This window comes from Ranitomeya variabilis, chromosome 8 (assembly GCF_051348905.1).
Source record: "Ranitomeya variabilis isolate aRanVar5 chromosome 8, aRanVar5.hap1, whole genome shotgun sequence".
Classification (NCBI taxonomy): Eukaryota; Metazoa; Chordata; class Amphibia; order Anura; family Dendrobatidae; genus Ranitomeya; species Ranitomeya variabilis.
In genome coordinates this window covers 205,170,362-205,189,756 of record NC_135239.1, presented here as the reverse complement: position 1 = coordinate 205,189,756, position 19,395 = coordinate 205,170,362, and the positions used below count along the sequence as shown (strand labels likewise).

General features: G+C 45.4%; 1 protein-coding gene across 2 annotated transcripts in view; it reads right to left on the bottom strand.

Moving 5' to 3' along the window:
* Positions 1 to 7,316, bottom strand: part of LOC143787610 (serine/threonine-protein kinase pim-1-like) — an 8,653-nt gene extending 1,337 nt beyond the window's left edge. The window contains exons 1-5 of one of the 2 annotated variants that reach the window (XM_077276506.1): positions 7,073 to 7,316; positions 1,385 to 1,485; positions 1,070 to 1,120; positions 615 to 978; positions 226 to 402 (exon numbers count right to left, since the gene is read on the bottom strand). In XM_077276506.1, coding sequence (XP_077132621.1) covers positions 226 to 402; positions 615 to 978; positions 1,070 to 1,120; positions 1,385 to 1,485; positions 7,073 to 7,157 — 778 coding nt within the window. In that variant the 5' untranslated portion in view covers positions 7,158 to 7,316. Of the gene's footprint in view, positions 1 to 225; positions 403 to 614; positions 979 to 1,069; positions 1,121 to 1,384; positions 1,486 to 2,223; positions 2,583 to 7,072 lie in introns of those variants that run through there. The other variant, XM_077276505.1, reaches the window with a different exon arrangement.
* Positions 7,317 to 19,395: the final 12,079 nt, after the last annotated feature.

Sequence of the window (19,395 nt, the reverse complement as noted above, 5' to 3'; positions counted from 1 at the left end):
CACACAGGGTGGGCCATCTATATGGATACACCTACATAAAATGGGAATAGTTGGCGAGATCAACTTCCTGTTTGTGGCACATTAGTATATGGGAGGGGGAAAACTTTTCAAGATGGATGGAAGTCGGCCATTTTGGATCCAACTTTATTAATGGCCCACCCTGTACTTTATATCTATATTTTTTATATTATAATACTAATATACTAGTAATGATTCTCGTCTCACCTCTAGACACTCTGCATCTATACTGGATCTTTCCTTTGAGAATTTCATCATCGTGTTCAAAGGGGATGTCACCACAGACCATATCGTACAGCAAGATGCCAAGAGACCAGACGGTGGCAGATCGTCCGTGGTACCTGTGGAACCGGATCCATTCTGGTGGACTATAGACGCGTGTACCTATAGGAGACACAAAGGGGAACAAAATTACTTAAAATGCAAACCCCTAAATATTTACAGGAGCTTCGGATAGAGAAATATATATTATATTAGAGAAAGATATAGAGAGAGATAGATATATAGATATATAGAGATAGATAGAGATATAAATAGATAGACATATAGAGAGATAGATATATAGAGATAGATATACAATCCTAAGTGAAACTTACCGTCAAAGTCAGTGTAAACATTGTCCCGCAGTAGGGCTCCGGAGCCGAAATCGATCAGCTTCAGTTCGGCAGTCCTGAGATCTACAAGTATGTTCTCGTCTTTGATATCTCGGTGCACCACGTCGCAGGCATGGCAGTGCCGCACGGCTTCCACCACCTGACGGAAGAAGTTGGCGCCGAGGTCTTCTCCGAGGGCCCCTCGCTCTGTGATGAAGTCAAACAGGTCCTGCACGGGCTCCGGCCTCTCCATGATTATTATAAAGCCATCCGGCCTCTCGTACCAGTCCAGGAGACGGATGACTCCCCGGCAGCCGGTGGATACTTTCTTCAGAAGGTAGATCTCCAAAGGCACCAGGGTCCCATTCTGAAACATGAAGGTGACCGTGAATACACAAGTCTGCGTGATACACTACAACCAATCCATGATGTAGCCGGGTATCACACGCTGAACTTACCATGTGCTTCATTTCTCCAATCCTGTCCCTTGACACATGTTTGATTGCAACCTGTGAAGCAAAAAACGCAGCCATTAACTATGTATCCGAGCTATTCCTAAGAAGGCCAATACATCTAAATTCCATGAGTTGTTCTCTGTTATCAGCCCAATTATGCCCAGAAAACTCCTTAACCCTACAGTCACTAGATTATCTGTATGGCCGTTACTACCAGCTCAGTCACGGGGACATTCTAGGACATGGACATTTATGATGTTTTATAACTTAAATTTACACAAATTAAAGAACAACAACATCTGCAAGAATAAAACTTACAGGTAGCTTATCCTCCAATCTGACTCCAGAATAGACTGTGCCAAAGCCGCCGGTGCCGATCACTGGGCCCACCTGGTAGCAGTTCTCAAATGGTTCTTTTACTGTGGAGAGAAGTAGAAAATACATTAGTTGATTCTTTATAGCACAGACCCCATCATCTCTTATCTGCTAGGATCTATCACAGAGATGTAAAAGTGCACAGCAGGTGGGACGGAGGAGAAGTGTCCTGTGTGTCCACCTCATCCCAGCAGCAGCAGGATCTGGGAGACTCCCTGCAGATAAGGCAGCCCACCTCCCCCCTCCAGGAGCACAGCTCTGCGGGCATCCCGGGGAAACCCCTCCCTCAGGAGGAGACCACCCCACACCCACACGTTCCCTCTGCTCCATGCAGCACCAGCTCCTCTGCAGAGCGCCCCCACCCCTGGGCAGATCGATAGCTGCAGCCTCTGCTGCAGGTACCACATCTAATGGAGGCAGAAGATGGCCGGCACCCCCCAGATCAATGATCGCAGCCCAATCTAGTCCCAGACCAGTGGTCACCCCGCAGAGGGAGAGGGGCCCTAATAATAACCCATCTGGGGGCAATGCAGCAAGATCTAATGATACATATTCTATACAATGTAACAAGATGCTGAACTCTCGAATGATACACAACAGCCTAAACATTAGATACATCCTGTACATCTATTCTTATGGGAGGCAAATAAAATAAAATGCAAAAGGAGGCAAATAAATAGCTCAGATTTTTTTGTTACTTAAGCCTACCACTATTATTACATAGGACTGCACGTGATTCACTGTACAGGAAAGACCCCACCAAGACCTCCCAATCCCCTCACCTTGTGCCAGGCTGCCCTGGTCATCAGGGGTCGCAGCATTGCTGACATTGCCGGCAGTGCTGGGCTTCCGGTAATAGCGCTTCAGGGGAGCCATGTGGCGATGCTCCATGAAGGGTCCCTGTGCAGCCACCAGCATGGTGAGGATAATGAGGAGGAGGATTTGTGCCCGCACGCTCCACGCTGCCGCCGGCCGGTAGAACAACGAGCTCCACGTGTGGCCTGTGCGCTTACAATATTGTATATTATTCCCAGGGTGTAAGAACTGGCCAATCACCGCTCCAGGGAGGGTAACGGCGCTGACCAATCAGCGTGTAGCATTAGTCCTAGGAAGGCGAGGCACTGACCAATAAGGGCGCATCCCGGGAGTCTTATTCCCGCGTTTGAGAAGGCAGGGCGAGCCAATCAGAATGCAGAAAGAACAAAGTCTTTTGAATACAACCGAAAGAAGGGGCGTGGCTTTTGATATGACTATAGTAGACCCCGCCCACTCCTGCTAATCCGGAGCCGCCTGGTTCGTCTCAAACAATGAATGCAGCCACATGGGGGAAAAGGCGGAATTTTCCAGCGCGGTGATTGAGGAACAATGATCGACTAATATTATGCAAGGGGAGTGTATCTTACTTTACTAAACAATGGCTGAATGAGAGCGCGGCGGGGCGGCTTTGTCTCTCCCTCCCCGCATTCCTATAGGATGAGAGGGTGCTCGGTTATGGCGCCAAATCTGAGAGCATATGAGGTCGACCACCTCCTCCTCCTCTCCCCCCACCATTACCCTCAGAGGGGGTGCAGGGCTGGGTGGTCTCCAGCATGCACAAAGCACAAGACCTGCAGAGGTGCAAACCTTGTATGCTGGAACTACAACTCCCAGCAGCTGGATTACTGCTCTCAAGTAACAAAAAAACCTGTACAACTTCCAGAAAGCTAAACAGTGAGAGTGGTAATTGTCTATCTGCAGGTTTATCTGTTCCATGAGGTGGTCTGCAGAGTGCAAGGCTGGGTGGTCCTAACATGCACCATGGGCAACACGTGCAGATTGTCATCTCCTTGGAGTACTACAACTACCAGCATCACCGATAGCTATTAATATATACTATATATTTGCAGACTATACTGATAATCTGCTGGGAGTTGTAGTTTCCAAGGTCTCTTGCATGCACAATGTCTCTGAATTGTGGAGTACTACAGCTCTCAGCATCCCTGATAAAACAATGTTATTTACTGTAGGTTTTTTCATATATGCAGAATATCCTGCTCGTCAAATGCTGGGAGTTGTGGTTTCCCAGGTTTAATACAAGCACCATAAACAAGCGTTACCAGCCTTCTGCTGTATAACTACAACTCCCAGCATTAACAATTAGCTAAATGACCTCTGCAAATGAATGCACTTTAGATATACAGCCGCCATGCTGAGAGTTGTAGGTTATCACTGCTGCATGACATAGGACGACCACATCTATGGGGGGCGCAGATGAGCTACCCCCTGAGAATGGGGGATGATGCACATCTATGGGGAGCGCAGATGAGCTACCCCCTGAGAATGGGGGATGATGCACATCTATGGGGGGCGCAGATGAGCTACCCCTGAGAATGGGGGATGATGCACATCTATGGGGAGCGCAGATGAGCTACCCCCTGAGAATGGGGGATGATGCACATCTATGGGGAGCGCAGATGAGCTACCCCTGAGAATGGGGGATGATGCACATCTATGGGGGGCACAGATGAGCTACCCCTGAGAATGGGGGATGATGTACATCTATGGGGGGTGCAGATGAGCTGGTCCCTGAGAATGGGGGATGATGCACATCTATGGGGGGCACAGATGAGCTACCCCTGAGAATGGGGGATGATGCACATCTATGGGGGGCGCAGATGAGCTACCCCTGAGAATGGGGGATGATGCACATCTATGGGGGGCACAGATGAGCTACCCCTGAGAATGGGGGATGATGCACATCTATGGGGGGCGCAGATGAGCTACCCCTGAGAATGGGGGATGATGCACATCTATGGGGGGCGCAGATGAGCTACCCCTGAGAATGGGGGATGATGCACATCTATGGGGGGCGCAGATGAGCTACCCCTGAGAATGGGGGATGATGCACATCTATGGGGGGCGCAGATGAGCTACCCCTGAGAATGGGGGATGATGCACATCTATGGGGGGTGCAGATGAGCTACCCCTGAGAATGGGGGATGATGTACATCTATGGGGGGTGCAGATGAGCTGGCCCCTGAGAATGGGGGATGATGCACATCTATGGGGGGCACAGATGAGCTACCCCTGAGAATGGGGGATGATGCACATCTATGGGGGGCGCAGATGAGCTACCCCTGAGAATGGGGGATGATGCACATCTATGGGGGGTGCAGATGAGCTACCCCTGAGAATGGGGGATGATGTACATCTATGGGGGGTGCAGATGAGCTGGCCCCTGAGAATGGGGGATGATGCACATCTATGGGGGGCACAGATGAGCTACCCCTGAGAATGGGGGATGATGCACATCTATGGGGGGCGCAGATGAGCTACCCCTGAGAATGGGGGATGATGCACATCTATGGGGGGCGCAGATGAGCTACCCCTGAGAATGGGGGATGATGCACATCTATTTGGGGCGCAGATGAGCTATCCCCTGAGAATGGGGGATGATGCACATCTATGGGGGGCGCAGATGAGCTACCCCTGAGAATGGGGGATGATGCACATCTATTTGGGGCGCAGATGAGCTATCCCCTGAGAATGGGGGATGATGCACATCTATGGGGGGCGCAGATGAGCTACCCCCTGAGAATGGGGGATGATGTACATCTATGGGGGGCGCAGATGAGCTACCCCCTGAGAATGGGGGATGATGCACATCTATGGGGGGCGCAGATGAGCTACCCCTGAGAATGGGGGATGATGCACATCTATTTGGGGCGCAGATGAGCTATCCCCTGAGAATGGGGGATGATGCACATCTATGGGGGGCGCAGATGAGCTACCCCCTGAGAATGGGGGATGATGTACATCTATGGGGGGCGCAGATGAGCTACTCCCTGAGAATGGGGGATGATGCACATCTATGGGGGGTGCAGATGAGCTACCCCCTGAGAATGGGGGATGATGTACATCTATGGGGGGCGCAGATGAGCTATCCCCTGAGAATGGGGGATGATGCACATCTATGGGGGGCGCAGATGAGCTACCCCTGAGAATGGGGGATGATGTACATCTATGGGGGGTGCAGATGAGCTATCCCCTGAGAATGGGGGATGATATTTCCCAGGGGGTTGGGGGCTATTAGTGACTGATTTACTGCTCTTCCATTTGTCACTGACTATCATTCCAAGGAGGGACTGAAGTTACCGAATAAATCAAAGGTCTTTTTTTTTTGTAATTTTTTTGTTCTCCAACGATTATAACATAATCTCCAATGTTTGATGTGATATCTGTTTCCTCCTATATAGGTCACATGGAGGATTTCCTCTACCTTCTCTAATTTTAGAAAGAATTCAGCACTCCGACATCATCGAAACTCTTTCGGTGAACACCCAAGTATAGAAGAGACCAATTTACAAGGTACATGTGCTAATTATCATGCCTGGGTGCAATGTGGCCACATTAGAAGCATTCTTATTATAGCCCGGTGTGATTTTACGGGTAGTCACTAGGGGGCGTCACTGAGCGCACTGTTGACATTTTCCTTGCCAGATCTGTCAGTGCAATGCTGTTAACCTCCCCGCTGCCCTGTAATGCCGCCCAAACCCTTCTGCGCACTTCAAATCCCGCTTACATTTTTCACCCATTTTCCCCTTTGCGCCTTCCTAACGGACTCTGCCCATAAACACAGCTGTAATTTCCTGCCAATATAATGCTCTTGAGAAGCCATATTTATTTATTTTTTATTTTGTCCTTTTTTATAAGACCAATAACACAACCAAATGCCAACTGCATCGCCAAATATCCCCTTCCCGGCAGGGGAACGTTTTCTATCCCGATAGGGGGGGTTGTTTACATTGGGATTCCACCTCCCTAATGCTCTTATGTAATCTTGCATCTTCAAAGAGTAAATAGCGAACCCCAGCGGGGACCGTGCAGGTTCACTCATCTGCCATGTTTATTGGAAATAGACCACAGAGCCGTAGGCAGAAAAAAAATCTAAACGATCATAGCAAATTCCTAATAATGGGTTAATACGTAGCGTGTTATTAATAGACTTCCATAGCCTTCTACCCTTTTGTGTTATAAAAGATTAGAGGTCGGTGACCTTCAGTGGTCAATAATAGGATTATATGGTCATGATATTTTCTATAGTACCGCCATCCCATCCTGCAGCTCCTGAGTTCAGTAGATGAGTATTGGGATAGGACCAGCTGCAAGCACGACACGTCATCCATCTTATCTGCCTGCTTTAATGTTGCAGGGACCCCCAGCGTCCCCCTCCGTCATCGGTGTGTTTATATCTGCCATGCAATGCTTCGGACTAGCCCTGTAGCCATTCTAGAATCCGGCGGCGTTCTAACATACCGCACAGATGGCGTGGTTCCCTTTGCACAGATAGGCTTCCCCGGTGGTTACCTAACACCCCCCTCTGATAGATGTTCAACCGCTGTGACGGATCACATGATATTCCCCTATAATATTGAATATTAAGCTGTCATAATCCATTTTCTCCAATTACCCCCCCTTATGTTATGAATCACACTCGTGCATTAATATTTATAGTCGATCATGTACTCCGTCCGCCCGGTTCTACACATCCATATTATATTGCAAAAAATAATACACACCATTTTACTTGTTTTGCAGGAGCAACATATCATCTCCAAAGCCACTGATACAATGTAGCACAATGTTACTCACCAGCTGGAAGATCATCTTTGGGGAATACAGAATTCAGGAGGTAATTGTGGATTTTCTGGTGATAGATGACTTGTACCGATGACATGATGGCAGTGTTGGCAGGGTATGATCCGGTGAAATGGTGACGGTGTTGCCCTAATATTTTTTTCCAGGCTCGCCGCCTTCCCTGCTGACACTTAGAAGTCCGGGTCGGTGCTTGTATAGTCCAAGGAGTGATCAGTCCTCTAAGATAGCAGCGTTCACATTGACTGAGGCTCAAGGACTCTGCAACATGACACTGCTGACAGCGCGGTAGGAGGAGGGTCCGGGGGAGGGTGAAGTTACCCGCCTACCCACCCATCGGTGACTAAGTATGGAGCTGCATGCTTCTATACAACTACAGCATTCTTTTTAATTTGAAACCTCGTATTGTTCCAGCTTCTGGGGCGCCTGTGCGCTTACCTCTACGCCAGTCCATTTTTTTTTTTTTTTTTGGTTGCCAACATTACTACAGTTCTTATTACACTGGGTCTTTCACATGATCGACAATTGCCTAACGTATTTTGCAATTTTTGAGTTTTGTGACCGAAGCCCAACTGTCAAAACTTCTGCAGAAGCTTGATTAGGTTGTTGAGACATATAAATTTTGCTGCTGATCCTCATGTAATAGAAGTTGCAAATTTTGATGTAGATTTGCAAAGGGTCAACTCCATACTCTGACCTGATGCAGATTTAGGATGGGACTACACGACGACTTTGTCCTCATAGCAGTCCGTGGCTAAATTGCAGCATTATGCAGATGAATAAAGGCAACCTGCAAGTTGCAGTAAGTCATAAGTAATTGGATTCTTTGCAATTTACTTGTTGCAGTACTTTGCAATTCACTTTATGACCCCATTTATGTGGCAGCTGCACAGAGGAATCTTTGATCCTATGAATTGTGTTGTGGCCAAATTCGCTGTATTTTAGTCTGTATAAATGATCTCCGCAGTAGATTGAGCTTTGGGACCCTCACTGATCACTAAAACCGTGGATCTACAGCTCTCATAGCTGGAAACATGGTTGCGTGTGGAGCGCTGGTTGCGTCTGAGTTCTAACTCTCTATTCAAAGTCCATGGCATTGGCGAAGAAAGCCTAATTATTGAAAGGGAGAAGGATGAAGCACAAGAGACTCCATACTGGTGATCGATTGGTCTCCAGAAAGATGGATCCACACCAATATAACATTTATTACTGTATATATCCAGGTGGTAAATACCTTTTTTTAAAATCTGATCAATTTTAGTTGCAGATTTGGTAAAATCAAATCCAATTTGCTGTTACTGTAATTATCTGCTTGGGAATCTGTACAAAAATTTGACAGCGTATCCGCCACGTTAATATACCTAAAGCCTGGTGGTCACCTAAAGGGGTGACTGTAGCAGCAACATCTGTTGTATGGTCAAAAAAGGGGCCAGTGGTGCTGGGAGGTCAGAGGAGGTTTGCATGGCCGTGGTCCACCGATGTGCCCATGACCCAGGCCCACCGATGTGCCCATGACCCAGGCCCACCGATGTGCCCATGACCCAGTTCCACCCATGCGCCCATGACCCAGTTCCACCGATGTGCCCATGACCCAGGTCGACCCATGCGCCCATGAGCCAGTTCCACCGATGTTCCCGTGACCCTGGTCCACCCATGACCCAGGTCCACCCATGCGCCCATGACCCAGGTCCACCCATGCGCCCATGACCCAGTTCCACCGATGTGACCGTGACCCAGGTCCTGCAAATCTATCTGCTCAACTCTACAAAGTGATGGTCACCGCGCCCAACATCCGTCTCGTCTACTTGTATAGATTGCACTTTATTGCTCCTTGTAATAGGGCCCCTCTAGCTAGCGTGAGCCAGGACCGGCTACTGGCTCTTTAACTTATATCCAGAAAACCCATGTTGGCTGCGTGTTGGAATCCATGAATGACTGCTGCGGAGTCTCTGTATCTGGGTCATGGTGACCTTTCGGAATATTTTTGTATTTTGAAATCATGGTGGCAATTGAAATAGACGCTAAACCGTTTCTCCTTCCCCGAGAGCACATTCATAATTCCTGAATTGGGGAAGTGGCGCTGAAACCTCAGTCCTAGGATTGAGACAGGATGTTGGGGAGGGAGGGGGCAGCATATTAATTATATTATGCAAATAGGTTATTTAATTAGCGTTGATAAGCTTGATAGGACCCATCACTGCTGCCGCCCCGCTGTAGGAGCTCAGGAATGTAACAGATACGTGTCCCGCTCTCCACGCCAGAGGCCATTGCTGTACTTCAGTGTTATCATGCAATTCTGTCCTGTTTGTCACAGTGCGGAGGAAACACAGGAATGCCGCAGAGCAACAACCCACACTTTCCCTTCTAGACTACAGCAATAAAAATCCCGTATTTATAGATCATCATATATGATTTTGGAATCTGAATCTGTACGCTTAAGGGGGGATTTCAAACAGTGGTCAAAACATCCCTGTGGCCACCAATGACTTGATTGATTTGGAAAATTCTTTTTTATTGGAGGGGTCCTCACTGATCATCTACAGTTCGAACCCCCCTGATTAGTTGCAATTATGTGGCCATGTTTTAATTAAAAAAAATTCTAATACAGTATATACGCATGCTGGGTCCTCCAGTGCGAGATTCCACTTTTTTTCTCTAAGTAGCAATGTTGCCACAATCGCCCCATCAACCCCACATTGGCACTATGTACACTGGCACAGGGCACCATCACTAGCCGGCTCCCACCATTCATCTCTGCACTTTTGGATAGTCTCCTGTGTACTTTTTCTGTATTCCTTGACTGCATGGTATTGATTTGCACTGGCTCGTTTAGGGATCAATGTGAATAATACAAAAGTATAATAGAAAAACGCTAATCATGCAATTCCCTCATTTATATTTACAAGGCGGAACGTCTCTGGAGGAGGCGGCCGTTATTAGTTGTCCTTAGTTTCTTGCTGTTTGTGTCAGTCTGCATCTTTCGCCCTTTGTTTGTCGCTGTGTTGTGGCGGCACATGGCGTTGGTTGTTTGTGTTGCTCGGGGTGTGACGCAGGTTTACTAGACCTTGCGTGTGTATCATTTGTATCTAGCACCACCTATACACAGCCCAATAATTGTATCTAGGCGGCAGCTTTGTGTCACATCCCTGAGCAGCATACTTACGCTCTGATACTAATATGAGGAAGTAAAGTGATTAGTTCTAATTGCCCCCTGCGTGGAGCGCGGATTCTCATCACTCCTGGGGCTTGGGTTCAGTCCAGATATTCTGCAGCATTGGCGCGTTCACCGCCATTGTATTGCAGATGTAAAATATCGAAGATAGATCTGATAGCAAATTATATTATGGATGTGTAGTAATGATATTGACTGGCACGTCCACCGCCATTGTATTTGAGATGTAAAATATCGAAGATCGATCTGATTGCAAATTATATTACGGATGTATGTTTTAATGATATTGAGCCTGACGGAGATGAGTGGGATATCAAGCTCTCTGTCACCCAGAACAAGATCATCTATAGATCCGGCTGACGGGAGGGGTAGAGCATGAAATGAACTTTTTGGCTACCTGTCCTGGTGATTTCAACATGGTCGACGTAATAGGGTGCATCATTGGGGTAAATGGATCAGACATTAAGGATTACCCCCACTGTATCAGTGTATCCTCAGAATGGTCCTAGTAATATTTGGCTGCGTCTTCCTTCACTGTAAGTGAATAGACAGTGTTCAACACCTCTGCTTGAAGTCAGTGGACAGAAACATTGCTTTGTATACTAAGAGGATGAAAACATGACCAAGTTATAAAAGATCCCTAGTCCATGCCCCAGAGAATGATCAAGGTCAGGTCAGCAGAAGGATTCCATCTCTTGACAGCAAGCAGGGATCTTTTGAATTTTGGGGAATGAAAACAACAAGTCTATTAGAAAAACAGAAATCTGACTTGAAAACATGCATGGTGTAAAAGCATGTTCACACTGGCCATGGAAACAAACAAAACCATAGAAAAACAATATGTGCATATACCCTAATGAAGATAAATAAGTAAAAAAGCAAGTGCATTAAATAATTAACATAGGGTACTTAGTAAACACTGTTTTTAATAAAAAGAAAAAGCATAAAGCTGTCCCACCGCGGCAAGGTGTACCCAATTGGGACAGTAACTACACTCTCCAATGTTAAAACCTACCCAGTGTGAATAGTGGCAGAGAGTCACAGGGTCCCACCGGACACCCAGTCTGTTAGAAAGTTGCAGAACTTTCTAATAGAAGGTTTACATTTTTGCATTTGTTGCGTTTGTTGGATGCCCCAGGGCATCATCCTAGTTGCACACAGATGAACTTGTCCGTCTGGCATGGGGTTAATCGTCCCTTAATAACTATTTTTATCCAGCGAGATGTTTTATCGTTGAGATTAGTTTATTTTTTATAAACCATAGTGGAGGCGCTGAGCGCAGCCACTGTGTACACGGCTTATTCTAATGACCGCACCGACCTCACTACATGAGTGATACGACCGCAAGAGGTCAGCGGGGACAATGAGGACAGGCCCGCTCCAGTCTCCTCGGTAAGTTTACCACTTCTTCCTCTGCTGACAATCGCTCTGTCTGTTTCGTGGCTGTAGGTTCTGGCGGAGGATGTGAAGCCCAGAGGTCTCGCATTGATATAAAAGGCAGAATCTGTTCCTGGGGAGCAGCTGCAGTCATGTGGCGTGCTAAATTCTAATGTATATGCTTATTGATATAGGCTACCTGTACGCTCGCACAGAAAGCAATTTATAAGTGTCAGAAAGATCTATGACTGCGCTTAATGCCGGCTCCGAGATTTCTATTTAATCATGATGAACCCTACTTTCCTCTCCGCTGCCTGCTATGGAATTGAGGGCAGCTGCATTAAATCCGGGAATAGGCGCAAGAAAAACCCACCCTGGATCCTGCTATAGACCGTCACCCATCATACGGAGCAAACCCATCCTCCCACACCTTGTGCGGAGCGCCCTACTTATCCCACGCTGCCGCCAAGTGCCACCTGTCCCATCTCCTACATCTTCATTAGTAAAGGTGACAAAGGTCGAACAACACCCCGCATCGCCCCCCACCACCCAAGCACGGATTTACAAATGGTACACTTCAAATTCTGCCATCATTCCTTTTCTCCGGTGAGAAAAAGAATCTGGAAAAATGAATATGCCATAATAAACTTCACTTCTTCACACCTGACCCTGTAGCAGAAACATGGAGAAAATCAGAGTAAAGTGGGCACCTGCTTCTCTCCAAGACTGGTTTTTGGTTCCAACCCCCACCCCCTCTGCAGACTGACAAGACCGCAAAATTAAAGGGTTATTCCCATCTCCAAGACCCTATCCCAATATGTAGTGGGTATAATAATATTTTTAGCAAATTTTTCTGAATAGTCTCTTTCCTCTTGTGCAGGCATTGCAGGACCTTGGGTATCCATGGTTACGACCACTAGCATCTAGCTAGCTCCCTGTCACTATATCAGTGGTCGTAACCATGGATACCTAAGGTCCTGCAATGTCTGCACATGAGAAAAGAGATATAGCGAATCAGAAGAACTATACTGCATTTGTAATTGGAGGTATTTGCTAATATTATTATTATTATTATTATTACACCTACTACATACTGGGATAGGATCTTGGAGATGGGAGTACCCATTTAATTTTTTATTCGGATTTTCTAATTAACTGAAAGATATTTTTTAATAAATGACATGAAAATGTCATAATTGTTATAAGAGCAAAATGCCCATTGGCTAGTCCGACCATACAATAATCCTAGTTGCCCTATAGCCCATACACTTCAATAGAGAGATGAATGTGGTGGCTGAGAAGTTGGGGGAGTAGTCATGGGGGTGGTCCTAGAATGGTCAGGCAGTTGTCATATCCCATGGAATAAGGGGTATTCCCATCTTATACAGTGATGGGGCTGCATTTCTGTGTTTCTATAGGTGTCATAAGCCCCTTATTCTGAATTCCTAGATGTCACTTGGTGCTGGACCAGGGGTTACACAAGTCAAATTGCTCCCTGATTAGTGTTTTTTTTCTTTGTTGTTTTCTAGCACAGGGATGTTTTAAAGACTTTCTTGATTCTAGTGGGGAATTTAAACTTTTGTAAATTATCTTTACGTTTACTTGCAGATAATTGCTGGGCCGTTGACATAGCGCAGTGGGGGGGGGGCGGCTATGTGGTGTGTACTGACGATTAACATGTCTGCATTCTGCTTGGGAAAGTATCACCTTCTTGAGTACAGCGGGCTGGCAATGTGTGATTATGGTAATAAAGAGCAGCCCGGCTCTGTAAATCCAAGAACAAGCACAATGGCTGCGACTGAACGGTGCGCTCACATTCTCGCCTTTCCTGCTGTACAGTCACATTTAGTCACACAGAGCACATGTTCTGCTTTTTTATTCCTTCATTTGTGATTGAATATTACATTTATTATGGTGAGCCCATGTCATTTGCATGTGAAAACAATTGGTAGTTGTTGGGACATGAGGTACTTTGTCCCTCGTGTCTCTCTAAATGTAAGGTACATAAAAGGAAAAATATAGGCATACGTTATATTTATGTGATCAAATAGCTAAAAATTGGCATGTGCATATGTATTCACCCTTTTTGCCATGAAGCCCCTAAAAATTTCTGGTGCGAGCAATTCCCTTCATAAATTCCATGCTTGGTGAAAGAACGTCCCCTGTGTGCAATTTAGGTGTCAAATGTCTGTCAGTATATACACTTTACCTTCTCTGAAAGGATACAGCGGCTGCAACTTCATTAACAAGATGCTCCACTTAACAAACACCACCATGAAGACCAAGGAGATCTCTAAACCGTACCATGAAGACCAATGAGATCTCCAAACATCACCATGAAGACCAAAGAGATCTCCAAACACCACGATGAAGACCAAGGAGATAGAAAGAAAAAAAAAGTCAGGGACAAAGTTGATTGGTTCTAAAAATAAAATATCCCAATCTCTGATGATCCCTGGAACACCATCAAATCCATTATCATCAAATGGAAAGAACATGGTACCACAACAAACCTGCCAAGTGAGGTCCGTCCACCAAAACTCTCTTCCCATCAAAGGAGGGCAATAATCAGAGAGGCAGCACACAGACCAAAAGTAACCCTGAAGGAGCTGCAAAGTTCTCAAGCAGAGACTGGAGTATCTGTCCATACGGCCACAATAAGCCATACACTCCTTAGAGGTGGCCTTTATGGAAGAGTTGGCAGAAAAACCCCTTTACTTACACAAATTTTAAGGCTCGTTTTGAGTTTGTCAAAAGACATGTGGAGACTCCCCAAATGTATGGAGGAAGGTGCTGTGGTCAGAGGAGACCAAAACTGAACTTTTTGGTCACCAAGGTAAACGCTATGTCTGGCGCCAAACCAACACAGCTCATCACCCCAAGAACACCATCCCCACAGTGAAACATGGTGGTAGCATCATGTTGCAGAGATGTTTTTCAGCAGCAGGAACCGTGAAAATCGTCCGAGTTGAGAGGAAGATGGATGGTGTGAAATAGAGGGATGTTGTTGAGCAAAGTCTGTGTGTAAGGTTAGAGATTGTGATGGAGGTTCACCTTCCAACAAGACAATGACCCAAAGCATACTGCTAAAGCGACACTCGAGTGGTTTAAGGGTATGTGCACACGTCAGGATTTCTTGCAGAAATTTCCTGAAGAAAACCGGAAATTTTCTGCAAGAAATCCGCATTTTTTTTTTTGCGTTTTTTTCGCGTCTTTTTTAGCATTTTGCAAGCGAAATTAGCTTGCAGAATGCTAAAGTTTTCCAAGCGATCTGTAGCATCGCTTGGAAAACTGACTGACAGGTTGGTGACACTTGTCAAACATAGTGTTTGACAAGTGTGACCAACTTTTTGCTATGCTTACATCTATAGTAAAAGATAGAATGTTTAAAAATAATAAAAAAAATAAAAAAATGGTTATACTCACCTTCCGCAAACAGCCGATCTCAGCGGCGTCCGTTCCTAGATGGTGTGGTTCAGGACCTTCGAAGACGTCGCGGTCACGTGAGCGGTCACATGACCGGTCTCGCGACCAATCACAAGACAGCGAGGTCATCGCAGGTCCTGAACCACACCATCTATAGGAACCGAAGCGGCAGCATGCAGCGGTGAGAAGCGGGAACACTCCGGGGGCCATCGAAGGTGAGTATATGACTATTTTTTATTTTAATTATTTTTTTTTACCAATTATATGGTGCCCAGTCCGTGGAGGAGAGTCTCCTCTCCTCCACCCTGGGTACCAACCGCATATAATCTGCTTAATTCCCGCATGGTGTGCACAGCCCCGTGCGGGAAGTAAGCAGATCAATGCACTCCTAGGTGTGCGGAATCCCCGCAATTCCGCATTTTTAATGAACATGTTGCTTTTTTTTTCCGCAATGCGATTTTTTTCGCGGAAAAAAATGCAACATTTGCACAAAAAATGCGGAATACACTGTAAATAATAGGAGGCATATGTTAGCGTTTTTATCACGTTTTTATAGCAAAAAAACGCGAAAAATACTGAACGTGTGCACATGGCCTAAGGGGAAACATGTAAATGCTCTGGAGTGGCCTAGTCAAAGCCCAGACCGTAATCCAATTGAGAATCTGTGGTCAGACGTGAAGATTGCTGCTCACCAGAGAAAACATCTAGCTTGAAAAGCACACAGAGACTTACTTGATGCAAAAGGAGGCTTTACAAATTACTAACTTTAAGGGTAAGTTCACACAGGGTGTTTTTTGCTGCGTTTTTTTGCTGCTTTTTTTATGCTAATTTTCAGCTGCTTTTTACAATACCAGCAATTCCTATGAGATTTCAGAAATCTCATGCACACACATTGTTTTTTTGTTTGATCTGTATTTTGCGCTTTGCTGCGTTTTTTGGACATAGAGCAGGTCACTTCTTTCAGCGTTTCTGCTGCATTTTTTCACCCATTGACTTGAATGGGTGTTGAAAAAAACGAAGGTATCATTATGTGCTGCGTTTTTGCTGCTGAAAATCCAAGGACATTAGCATTGACAAAGAGAGAAAAAAAAAACGCACCTAAACCTGCTTTTTTTCCTGCCAAGAAGATCAGGTTTTGCTGCAGAAAAAATGCAGCAAAAACACCCTGTGTGAACTTACCCTAAGGGTTGAATAGTTATACACACTGAAGTTTTCAGTTATTTTGTTCTATTAGTTGTTTGCTTCACAATAAAAAGAAAACCAAATGTTCACATTTCTAGGCATGATCTTTACATGAACTGATGCAAACCCTAAAAAAAAAAAAAAAAATTCCAGGTTGTGAGGTAACAAAACACAAAAAATGCAAAGCGAGTGAATACTTTACCAAGCCACTGTGGATAAAGCTTACTAATTATGTAAGGCTACGTTAATTTTTTTTGCCTATTTTTTGGGGAATGGAAACAAAAGTGCGTGTTGCTGCTTTTGAAGCGGATTCTGATGGAGTACCTCACAAATTAGGCTATGTCCAATTCAATTAAGATGGGAAAAAACACACTCAAACCTTCCGCTTCAACTCCTCAAAAAATAGTGCGATTACTTTGTGTGTCAATTCTATGTATTCAATGTCTCTGACAGCCTATAAATGGAAAGATCATGTTGATGAAAATGTTGGGATCCTGTCAAAATTACCAGTATGCAGAATTTGTCACCAGGCAGCCATGTTGTTAGGCCTTCCTCCATTTAGTACCAATCCATAATGTAAGCTTCATGAAGGTGATAAGGCCTTCATTGTGCCTCCGTGTGTCTCAATATTCATAGTCTCCACTGGAAGCATTTATTCTTTAACAGACTATGCCTTGATTTTCCATGAGTGCATGGAGTTCATATGGTAATGTATCTGGAGGAACCATATGACCTTAGTGAAGTGCACTGTTCTATGGCGTCTGTGTGCATAAGCACTTAGAGGGGTTATCCAGTACTTCCACATCAAGAGGTGAGAGGCCTGCTGTCATACAGAAAGGCTGATTGTCAGTTCTTTCCTGCAGGTAACATCCACTTGTCGTATTAATTACCTCAGGATACTTGGCCCAGATCTGGTAGTGACAATCGACACCTGCATCAATTGAGAGGTGCTGGATAACCCTCTTAACAGAGATATTTGCATTCACTGACAGCAAGCTGAGCTTTATATTTTGCATACAAGTAAATTAGGGTTGCAGAGGTTTATATTTATCAAAAAATAAGCTTTATACAGATTGTGGCGGTCAGGATGTGTAATTGCATTACATTAACAATTGTGTAATTGCATTAATCTTTCCTGATGAAGTTTCCATTCACGTTTTATAAACCCGCAACCTAATACAGGTGACATTTAACCCCAATCCCACCCCAACGGAGCAGGAGAAGTGTTTGACCCCCACACGTACGCAGAACACTACAATGCTGCCTCCTCGTCAGCGCTGATTTATCAGACGTAATTCCTTGACCACATTGCTTATACTGTTTCTAAACAATGGCCTATATCTCTGCTTTAATACCCTACTGTTGTAAACTACTAATCTGAAGGATACCCGGGTGCAATTGTCTGACCTTTCCTCAGTCCGGGAAGTGTTTCCTCAGTCCGACTCCCCCCTGTAAAGATGTGTTCCCTATCAGCACTGCATGTTCTCTTATGTAGGGTATCACATAACCTAATTTAGAGCACTGCTGCAGTATATCTATATATATCTTTATGCCATCGTGTAGCATGCAGGAATACGGGGAAGATGGATAACGGTGACCCTGCATTGAGGGTGTCGTGTTTACAGCACTTTTTTTTCCAAATATGGCGACATATGCGACAATAGAAGGAAAACTGGACAAATCTCTACTTCTGGGTCTGAAAAGAATTCATAGCAATCCCACATTAGCCGTGACTTGCTAGATTTTATTTTTTTTTTAAACAGTAGAAATGGGTGGTCTATGAGTCGGAGGTTTCCAGGGGGGGCTAAACCTTCCTGAAATTATCAAAGTCGATGTTCATATCTTTGCAGGAATGTTTTTGCCTAATTTGATTGTAAATGTCCATTAGGCCTCAATGCCTGACAGAAAATTTAGCCTTGTTGTCGATAGCAACCAATCACCATGCTTCTTTCATTTTTCCAGAGCAGTTGAAGGCATGAAAGCTGCACTCTGATTGGTTTCTATGGTCATAATGGCCACATTTTCTGACTGTTTTAATAAATCATTCCAGCTGTTCCTGTGCACATTTTTTAAAGTAGTTTTGTTAGTGGCAGCATAGCCTAAGTCACCAATGTTCTTTTGGTGCAGGTCCAAGTATTGTTACTATTAAGGTGTGTTCACACTGTATTTTCCATGTCAGTTTTGTCTATGTGATAAGAAAATGCATACAGCACATGTGCCAATCACCTGATGGTTGTCTTTTTGACTTATGTCACGCTGGTATACTTACCCCCCCCCCCCCCCCCCCCCCCCGACTGCACTAAACCATAAAAAAAGGCTGTATACAACATGATGTACTTTCTTTTTTTTCCTAAGTTTTTGGAGCCTAAGGGCGCTGCGCCTCCAAACATGCTTACCTCTCCTAGGTCCAGCGTCGGACAATGTGCCTTCCTACCATGGCCGTCGGCTACCTCTAATCCTTTGTGACATCACTTTCCTGGGCCATAGAGCCCATAAAATGGACGTAGTTGGGTCCCCAAGCCTTTAGTCACAGCTTGGCTTATTTTGGGAGACATGAGGTTGGCTTATTACATTGGAAATCTCCCACCATCTAGCAAAAAAAAAAAAAAGATTCTGTTATTCTAATAACTTAAAATGGAAAAGCAGCGACCTATAAATGGCCGTGTTATATTGTTTAAAGAAGCGTCGAGCGAAACATGGCATGGAAAGACTATTCTGTTTACACGTGACGTCATTCTGCGGCAGCAGAGGAAACTTGTTCCATTGAGTTCCGTGTCGGAAAGAATTCTCAATGACCATTCTGCAATGCCTTATTGTAACATTCCAGGCGTCGTCCATTAGGGCCAAGTTCTAATGGGGCTTTTGAGAAAAGACAGTTCAACCCTTGCCAAATATATCGGAACACTTATCTCCAGACCCTCGCAAGACGTTCCTTTAAAGGCTACGTTCACATTTGCGGTCAGCGCCGCAGCGTCGGGCGCCGCAGCGGCGCCGCATGCGTCATGCGCCCCTATATTTAACATGGGGGCGCATGGACATGCGTTGTGCTGCGTTTTGCGCCGCATGGCCGCAAGCGTTGGACGCAAGAAACGCTTCAAGTTGCATTTTTTTTGCGTCCAACTTGCGGCCAAAAACGACGCATGCGGCGCAAAACGCAGCGTTT